This window comes from Sminthopsis crassicaudata, chromosome 4 (assembly GCF_048593235.1).
Source record: "Sminthopsis crassicaudata isolate SCR6 chromosome 4, ASM4859323v1, whole genome shotgun sequence".
In the NCBI taxonomy this organism is placed as follows: domain Eukaryota; kingdom Metazoa; phylum Chordata; class Mammalia; order Dasyuromorphia; family Dasyuridae; genus Sminthopsis; species Sminthopsis crassicaudata.
This window is the reverse complement of record NC_133620.1, coordinates 109,850,145-109,860,144: the sequence shown is the minus strand read 5'-3', so window position 1 is coordinate 109,860,144 and position 10,000 is coordinate 109,850,145. Positions and strand designations below refer to the sequence as shown.

At 38.2% G+C, this 10,000-nt stretch overlaps 1 protein-coding gene across 5 annotated transcripts in view; it reads right to left on the bottom strand.

Annotated features, from left to right (window-relative positions):
* Positions 1-10,000, bottom strand: part of PROX1 (prospero homeobox 1) — a 58,346-nt gene that overhangs the window by 38,376 nt on the left and 9,970 nt on the right. For 3 of the 5 annotated variants that reach the window (XM_074309140.1, XM_074309139.1, XM_074309141.1), the window contains 3 exons: positions 9,173-10,000; positions 1,879-1,986; positions 1-86 (listed from right to left, as the gene is read on the bottom strand). The exon at positions 1-86 is cut by the window's left edge and continues 52 nt beyond it; the exon at positions 9,173-10,000 is cut by the window's right edge and continues 961 nt beyond it. In XM_074309140.1, the coding sequence (XP_074165241.1) occupies positions 1-86; positions 1,879-1,986; positions 9,173-10,000 (1,022 nt within the window). The remainder of the gene's footprint in view (positions 87-1,878; positions 1,987-9,172) is intronic. The other 2 variants (XM_074309142.1, XM_074309143.1) reach the window with 1 other exon arrangement.

Below are 10,000 nucleotides of genomic sequence, written 5' to 3'. Positions count from 1 at the left end.
CCAGGTGGCTGCATTTCAGTGGTACGTGAGTGATCCCTATGTATGCAGTTTGTAAAGCGCTTTGGGATCCTTCTGGATGAAAGGTGCTATATAAATAATATAAGGTATTGTCATTATTATATCACAACACTAGAGATCACTGCACTCAGAAGAACGAAGGGAGCAACATGGGCAAAAGACTGGGATCAGTCAACCATCCGTGAAACATTTGCACGTGCACACCCGCACTCACGCATACCCACGCATGCATGCACTCGCTCTCGCTCCACCTTCTTCCACGCTCCCCCCCCCCCCAAGGAGGTCGCCTGTGGAAAATCTCCCCCCGGTCCTGGGCCGAGGCCCCAGCAGCCTCTCCCGCTTCCCGGAGAGAGCCGAGGCTCCCTTTGGCCCCAGAGGCTCGCTGCTTCGCAGCCGTTTGACAAGCTTCCCCCGATTTTTCTATCCCAGGTGGAAGCACTCGGAGCCCGAACCCCTTTCTTGGCCTGCTGTGTGACTCCCAGCCTCTTTTTTTTTTTTTTTTTTTTTTTTTTTTTTTGTGCTTAATGATTCTTGACCAGTCATTTAGGTTAGCGAGTGCCGAAATGACTTATGCTGCCATCCCCATCCTTCCCAGTGTGCAGCCCTGAATGAGGAGAAACCGTTGACTTCAACTGAAGGAGGACCGCCAGGGAAAGGGGAAAATAATAAGGCTTAAGTTGATTCACATTTGAAAAGAAAACAGAAGGAAAAATAGAACTTCTTAGAAATAAACGGCAGCGAAGGAGGCTGAAATGGGTTTGGCCCCCAAAATGGGGCCAGCAAAATAAGTTGGGCACCAAGTTTCAAAACAACTTGGTGGAGGAGAGGGGGAGGGGCCCCGGCAGAGAGCAGTACATTTTGGCAATTCGTGGAGTTCTTGATGGGGAAAATGAGGATCTGTACACATCGCTGGGGGTGGGGGTGGAAGGGGGGTGGGTTGAAAGAAAAAGAACAGCCCTAACAAACTATTCTAAGCTAATGTAATGTTTATCGAGTTACTTGGATAATGATAGCATGTGTGCCATTATCATCATCAAAACCCAATCTATGTTTTAAAAAGTTACAGATGATTAACACAACATCAAGTTGATGCAAACAATTACTTAACACACACACACTAACACACACACATGCGCGTGCACCCCGCCTCCCCCCCCCCCCAAATACACACACAGAGAACCAGGAGGGCCCTAATATTCTGTAGAATGAGGGAGGCTGCAGCTGTATGCAGACAGCTTTCATATCCTCATTTGAATAATGTGTCCTGGATCTGTCACTTTATTCATGCTCCTTATGCTCAGTGTACTCGACATCAACAACAAATTAAGTTGTAAATAAGAGACAATCATCACTTTTGTTTTTAAGCAGCTACTGCACAGAGAATTTCAATGTACGGTTCCTTTCTGACAGGGGAAAAAAAGAGATGCTAGAGTTTGCTTACATAAGCACAAATATGGGGAAAACCAACAGAAATGAAAACAATTAGAAACACTTTACAGTTGCTGAGGGGGGGAAATATTCTCTAAAGCACATCATAGATTACCAGCTGAAATTTCCTCTGAGAACATATTTAAATATATAAAAATCCAGAGGCTGAATCTCCCAAATGGCATCGTAAACTTATTTCACTTCTTGACAACAGACCTCTGTCATGAAACACAAGGTCCATCCTTGGCTGGCACACCTCTGCTCAGAAGGACAAGGGCTTTCTAATCCATTACAACACAGGTGTCTTTATTAATGAACTTATTCCACATTCATCTCAACTTTCAAGGGGTGAAAAAGTACCACCACATACATAGGTGAATACAAAGCAAAGGGTTAGGGGAACTTGAATAAAAAGTTTAAAATTGTGCCTACCTTCACATCTGAGAAGTAGGTCTTCAGCATGTTGGAGCTGGGATAACGGGTATAAAAGAACATGAGCTTTGCTTTTTTCAAGTGATTAGGTGACAGTCCTTCCTGCATGTAGAATTCAAGTAGTTAAGGAAAACATCTCAATAAGCAGTAACGACAACTACCGTAACCCAGAGAGACCTGAGACCTAGAAATGGTAGGCAAGTGCCAGGCAGAGGGCATCTCATCCATCATTGATTTACTGCTTTGCACAAGATGATCATTACCTATATAAAATCACTAAATATAAAGAACTTAAATATGGAGTAGTATCTTTCTCTTGGCAAAAACAAATCTCTTCCATTTTCAGGTTTTTGTGCTGGATGTATGTTCACTTGTTGCTACGGAGACAAATGGATCCACATGTGCTATACAAACTCCCATCCCAAGATTTTTTTCCTCCTTTTTAGTAATTATAATTCTATCTTTTTCTCTCTCCCCATGCTATGGTGTTCATAGTCAATTATTATACTAATGTGAACAAAAATACAAAATGCCTTATTTTGAACATTTTGCCTTTTAATACTAATCTAATTATCTCGAGTCACCTTGTTCCTATCATATTATTGCATGGTCTTAACTGCTCACTTTTCTATGACAGCCAAAACTCAAAGGGGAGGGAAGCATTGACAACCAAAGTAGGAAGAAAAAGCAACGAAATATAGAAGTCCAGTTCTTGTTTAAAAGGAGAACAAACAAGCAGCCAAACAAACAACAATCACCACTACAACAACAATCCTTGTCATTCCCTATCTGTAGTGGTTAACTTCACTGAGATTGACCGAGTATTGGGGGCTAACAAATCAATATATGTGGGTGAGCAGATCAATAAATGGCCATTTACCCTAAATAAGGCGGCCTATTTATCTGGAAACATCATTACCTTTTAGATCCATAAACAGAAGCAACTAAAACCGTTCCCAAGAGAATGTGAGGCTAACCATAACAATCGAGGCTTCCTGAGTCTCCCCCAGATTCTTGGCACTCTTCAGCGAGCTCTGTGTTAGGATGGCTTTGGTCACATCTGTGCCGCAGGCTGGCCCTGCCATTTCCTCAGCAAATTAATGGCTTTATAATTTATCAGAAATGAAGATGCACGTGGAGAAAATCAATGTGGTCCCCCACAAGGTCAATTAAGGGTCCTTCCTAGAAGCTTCTCTAAGGATTGTCTCTGAAAGGAAAGTCTGGGGGAAAAATAAAAAAACAAAACAAAAAACAAAAGCCCCCACACAACCTTATTCTAGCACCCAACCAAAATTTCACACCTTGCAAAACAAAGGTCATTATGGACCAGGAAAGCCTCTTCCTATGACCTTCACTAAATTTGCAATATTACCAGTCCTGGAAAGGAAATTTTTAAAAGTTCTTAAGTCCAGCAACTAACTACACATTGATAGGCTCTTAACTATTTGGTTGCATGGGTATTTAACAGCATATTTTGAGGCAAATTTAATGAATTGGGTAGTCTATGTTTTTTTTTTTAACTGAGAAATTTAATTCCACATAGAAAATAAAAATAAAAAGTAAGTGACATTTCCTAGCCCCTAGACTAAAAGAACCCATGGACATTTAATTCTGTGTCAGTAACCTGAAAAAGCAGCTCAGTCTAAACTTGTGTTTTGTTAGAGATACTTAATGATTACAAAGGAGATAATTTATGACTGACATACTTCTTGTGCCAAGGAAAGAGCTAAGAGAACCTCAATGGCTACTACCTCCATTAGACTGATAGAGAGGCCTAAAAGAGTACTGCACTCTCTTCAGTGCCATCTGTCAAAATGGGTAAATGAAATAACAGTTGCAAGCTGTCACCTATTGCTTAGTGATAAGAGTTTTAGGCAAGTCAAAACTTCTATGGATATAGACCTTGGATCTCTCTAACCTTATCTTTACTTTCATATAACTATCCAGAAATCAACCCTACACATTTGAAAGGGTTCCATTCTATTCCAAACTATTTAATTTAGAGCATGTGTAAAAGAGACAACATTTTGTTGTGTAAATCAAGTCAATATTTTCATTTAAATTTTCCAATGTTCTTACTATGGGAAAAACATTTTGATTTTCTTTATGATTAGATTAAAAAAAGAAAAAAGAAAAATCTTGTTCTGATCCCAATACAGGAGCTAGATTTTTCATTAAAAGGCATATCATGCTTCAGTCTTTCAAAGTCAACTTTTGGTTAAAAATGTTTCCTGCTAGCAATACTTGGAATTGTTTAGTTGAAATCTGGCCTGGAATAAATCTTTATCTCTTGCTCATTGTGTTATTGGGATTAAACTGCCATGAAAGATGTGTTTCTAATAAACTATTAAAAATAGCTAATGAAACATTTAAAAACCCACAGTGGGATAATCCTTGGTTTTTTAAAAATAAAATAAAATAAAATTGAACTGACCAATTGGTTAATTTCCCTTTTAAGTGCTTGTGCTGAAAAGCAAGTGTTCTTCCAAGAAAGCACTGGCTGTTTCCAGGATACTTACACACGCACAATGAGTCATGATGGAATAGATTCAGTAAACATACAGCTGTACTGAACACGAGCTAAGCTCCATTCAAGGCCAGGAAAGAAAATGAGCACAAATAAATATTAAGGAGGTAAAGGGGGGTGGGGGGGATGGAACGCAAACAAGATCTGTCCCGGCAGCTCATGTGGCTTTGCCTCAATTCTCTCAGCCATAGCTTTGTGAAGACAGATGACATTCAATTCTATGTGTAATGCAAAATAGACAATAACTGCTGAAACTTGAGACAGCTGCCAGGTGTAAAAAAAAAAAGGGGGGGAAAAGAAAAGATGATAAATCCATAAATTAATGAAAGACATCTGCTCGGGAACATAAAAGATCAGAGAAACAGTGTAGTGCAGCTGAACCTAAAGCAGTGTTCAAACAACCTGAGAATCTGAGTGTTGTCTATTTACCAAGTACAATATAACCTTACCTAAACAACGGCAGTAAAAAGGCTCATGGAAGAATGATGGGCACAGAAGTGCGGGGTGGGGAGGGTTGGAGGAAGAAGCTGCACAAGTCGCCATTTTTGCCAATCCAATACTGGTTTGTGGTTCAAGGAATTGTTCATTTGCAGTTCTCAGTAAATGGATTGAGTCTACTTAACAAAAAGCATCTTAATAAAAACGGCAATTTCAAAACAATCCTCCCTTTTTTCTGATTTTCTGTTTTGTTTCCTAATAAGTTTTCTCCCTAAGGTACCTGTAGAAAGAAAAGAAATGTACTCATGCAGCATTTTACAAAATGTTAGCAATCAAGTAGTTGTACCAGTACAGAAGTTTTCTTAATCAACAGAGTTCATACTTTGTAGAAATCTTGAATTTTGCTTGTCAAGACTCAAGAGGGGGAAAATAAACCAACCAAATAAACAAACAAAAAAAACGCAAAAACAAAACAAAACAAAATCCTAAATACCAAAAAACTCTTGGTTTTTCTTTTTTTGGATATTAAAAAATAGACAAAGTCTCTACTTACTCTAAACAAGAGAATTTGAGTTATCTAAAATATTAAATACTAAGAGGTTCTGAGCAAAACCTTCATAATTTGATATTTGTAACCAGATTTCTGAATTTTATCCTTGTTTCAATTTCAAACATCTAGAATCTTTTATTTTTCTTTTTTAAAGTCTATTCATTGAAATGCCCCTAAGAAAGTTAAGATGGGAGAAACTATCCATCATGGATAATATCTTCACCTGTACAAATGCACTAAAGCCCCAGAATGACACTGTTGTGCTTTAATTGGCTTCATGCAAATGACTGAGGCCTAAAAAAGATTATTTTTCTTGAGATGCAAAGAGGAAGGGTGACAAGGAACATCATGGAGAAAAACAATTGGCTGTCTGTTTCTTTTGGTATTTGAATAAAACTTAATATTTGATTAAATAGATTCATTTGCAAAGATACAGAATACATTCTGTAGAGCCAAGATATGAACTCTTTTGGCACAGGTGCATCTTATAGTCCAGTTTAACCATACTTACACAATTAACTATTTTTATCAATTAATTGGAAGGGATAAGGTAATGTCATTTTGCAAACCACATACATGTGTAACATATACTTAAGTTCCATATTCTGATGAGCCTTCTAAATCTGGTTTTATTTTGATAGTCCTACGTTCTTAATTTGGCTAGTTTACAGAAGTGAACAGATGTTGCTCTTTGAAGTGAGGAAATAATTGTTCCTTAAGAAATGAATTCTCTACTTGTATGCAGTGACTTGATCTAAAAATTACAAAACAATGAAAAATAATACCTTCTATTTCCACTCAATTCTATTTATCTATTCCAGGGATTAATTCTAGTGCATGTAGACAAATGGACTAGATTAATTAGAACCTTAAGATAAAGTCATCACTCCCAATGGTCATGGGATTTTTAGCAAATAGATTGAAAAGTCTATCTATCTATTATCAAATTTTAACTTAGATGCCCAGATTGACCTGTGGGGAGGCTTAGAGTGTGGCTGAAAGATAGAGTCAGAAGGAAAATGAGGAATGGCACATGAATACTCCATCTCTCAATTGGCTTCAGGCTGCTTTGGGCAGCAGAAAAGAATGTCTATCTTTCTCCTCAGAAAGAGCACACAAACGAAGAAAAAAAGTTAAAATGGGGTAAGACAGAAACCAAGGGGAGACACTGGAGCATAAAAGAAAGATTTAAAAGGTCAGAAAATTAAATATGTAAAAGTAACGGAAAGCAAAGAAATATTCTTAATAATAGACAACTCCTGGTACTAAGGGGGAACCAACATTTTATATGAAAGTTAAGGGTCTTTCCCTCCCTTGAATTTCAGTAAAATCTCATAATTGACAGGAATGAGAGAGGATGTCTCTAGTCTGAAAAGAGGACAGTTAAAATTTGCTTTAATTCCTGCAAAAAAAAAAATAATAATAAAAGGGGCTTCTGTTGCCCTAAGCCCTAAAATTTCATTTCCCATTAAGGGGATTTAGATAAAGACTAAGCCAATGCCTAAGGCTATTTTGAAATTTTTCTAGGAAGATGGACCTACCCCTCCCCCCAAAAAAAAGACAAAACTAAACAGGTAAGGAGACCTGGAATACAAAAAAAAAAAATTGTTCAAAAAGAAAACTAATATTTTGAAGGTTAAAAATCTGGTAAGACGACACAGGGCATAGGCTTTCCACTGCTTTACTCTTGATATGTTGCCTAAGAACAGGTAAAACTTCTCAGTTTCTACTTTAAAAATTGAAGACCTATTATCACTGCTACTCATTTTAAATGACTGCTGAGAGAATTAATGCCAGGATAACTAGCACTGTAAGAAACTTGGTTGAGCTCACTTTCTCAAGGGTAAGAGAGCATGTAAATGTCTGAGGTCCCTTAGCCCTTTCTCAACAACTATGTAGCCAGTTACAAATGCTGGTGAACTTCTGGCTAATAGCTACTTTCAGACAAGTCATTGAAGGGTGGGAACGGAGGCAGAAACATAAAGCTAAAATTCTCTGTCTAGATCCCCAAAGCAATAGTCACTTAGTAACTCAACTCTTTCTTAATTAGAATCATAGAATCAATTTTAGGCATTAGAAACAATCTCAGAAGACAAACAATCTAACCAATACCTGATTAAGAATTTTCTTGACTATGTCTCCCATAAATGGTCGTGGTCATCCAGCCTTTAACGTGAAGAATGCTGCTGAAATAGTCAGTCTCTCTCTCTCTCTCTCTCTCTCTCTCTCTCTCTCTCTCTCTCTCTCTCTCTCTCTCTCTCTCTCTCTCTCTCTCTCTCTCTCTCTCTCCCCACCTCTCAATGCCCTGATCCTATATTAAGAAATGACTCTTCTTAACTAACCAAAGAAGTTACATGCCTGTGTACATCTGACATAATCTGTCGACGAAAAAAAAATCTCCTCTATTATTACAATGAATATTGAAGGGTAGCTCTGGGTCTCCCTGGCAGCATGGACTTCATTAACTAGGAAAACAAATTAACTACCTGAGCTCAGACTTTGCACTTATGGGGAAGCCTCTAGAGTGGGTTTAGATACCAAAATGTTGATCTCTAGTCATAATGACTATTGCCTAAAGTCCTCAATTTAATACTAGACAAATTAATTACTAAATATTATACCCATCTGGAAATTTCTTATAAAAAAGAAAATCTCAATGTGTCACAAATACTACAAATAAAGGTACAAAAATATTAAAAAATAATACCGACTCAACCCCTGCCTTGTAGCACTGAACACCTATATATCCAAGATTTTAGGAAACTTTCCTAAGCAAGGACCAATTTACTAAGGAAGAAACAAATATCGAATACGGTTGAAGTTCAGGACAGATCCAACTAAAAATAGGTGTAACATTTTGACATGAAATTTTTTGACATGATTTGAACTTGAAAGTATTATAAAAAGATATCTCTCCAGTAAGATATTCTTGTTTTCCAAAATTATTGGCTTTGTGTATGTTAGGACAAAAGATTTCTGTATATGGCTGAGGAGAGGTTAATCATGCATAAAAGACAGCTGCATAAAGCCCAAAGAATAGATCTTTGGGTAAGACAATTCTATGTAGCTGAATAAATCAGTATCTATCTTATATCTATGTACCTATGTATACATGTATATATCTACAACTATATGATTCATATATATATGTATATATTATATATATGAATAGATATTCATATACATATACATATTATCCACACTTAAAAATAGAAGTGAAACCTTTTCTTCCCATCTAATCTTACAGCAACAATTATTTTCTTTGTGAGATTTAATAGAGTTACTGGTTAAGTTTCTGATGGCTTTCTAATAGTTTTAAATTATATTCGGGAGAGAATGCTAAAGGATTTTCAAAAACCCATAAATTAACTTCCATAATTCCTTCATTTAAAAGCTTTTTTTCTAGCTCCCACAATGACAGAAACCTAAAAGGAGCCTTCAAAAAAAAAATTCTAAATTCCATATGGAAACAGAATAGGAACAACAGAAAACTATTGATGGAAAGATATGCGCTAAATACAGAGTATCATTTCATTCTCTTTTTTTTCCTTAGTGGCAAAGGTTTGGTAGTAACTTATTCCAGGCAGGTGTGTTATCATAAAAGTTACATCTATCTAGGAAAGAAAAAATGCCAAGGATGTTGACTTGTTTTGCTTTTCAAACAGAAACTGCAAAAACTACATTAAAATGTAAGATCAGTTCAATCGACATGGTTCTCTGTCCCCTTAATTTAAACTTTTTCAGAAAACCCTTTTTTTGATGGGCAAATAAAAGGATATTGCACTTCCGGAAAAAGGTGAAATATCAGACATGTCTTGGAGATCACCACACTCAGACTTTATGAGAGACAAGGAGAGGCCTTCAGCTGTGCTGGGAGGATGTGCTGGTGAACAAGGGTGGTGGTTCATATGATGGGATGACATCTTGGTCCTCAGACTTGCTGTCTCCCTAGTCAAGTCTAAGGATTCTGGGGAGGCTCTGTCTTTCCCAGGAAAGGAGGCAGAGGGAGCACCTAATGGATTCTGAAATGGGTAGGCCATCAATGGGAGAGAGAAAGGGTGGCGGAAGGAAGATGTGGTGAAGCCTGTGGTGGTGGAAAGTGGAGACTGGTGCAGAGACTGGTGGTGGCCCCCAGCAGGCGGGCCAGAGGCAGATTGGTCAGAGGAGTTTTTTCGAACAACTAGGGGCAGTGCTTCTGTTTGGTCTGTGGAGCTGGGCATTTGCATGGTGCCAAAGGTGTCCAGGGGGTTTGGAATGATGACGTCACCAAAGCACTGGAGGCGCTGGTTGGCGGTGTGGAAGTTATGGTTTTCCCCATTGACTGCAAATCTTGCCTGAGGGATCTGAAGAGGTGGGAAGACCTGAGGAAGCTGGCGGGAGGGTTTGGATGAAAAGACTTTCACCACAGTGTCCACAACTTGTGACATGGCAGTATTCAGTTCCTGTTTTAAGGTCTCGGCCAAATGCTTGCCTTCTGAATGTAAAGAGTTTGGCCCTTGGTCTCTCTCTTTATTGCCTTCTCTTTTCGGCTTGTTTTCGGCTATTTCTTGCTCCCTAATTAGGGCCCTGGCCCGGTCGATGAACTGCCCTGGGTCTAGCTCACACAT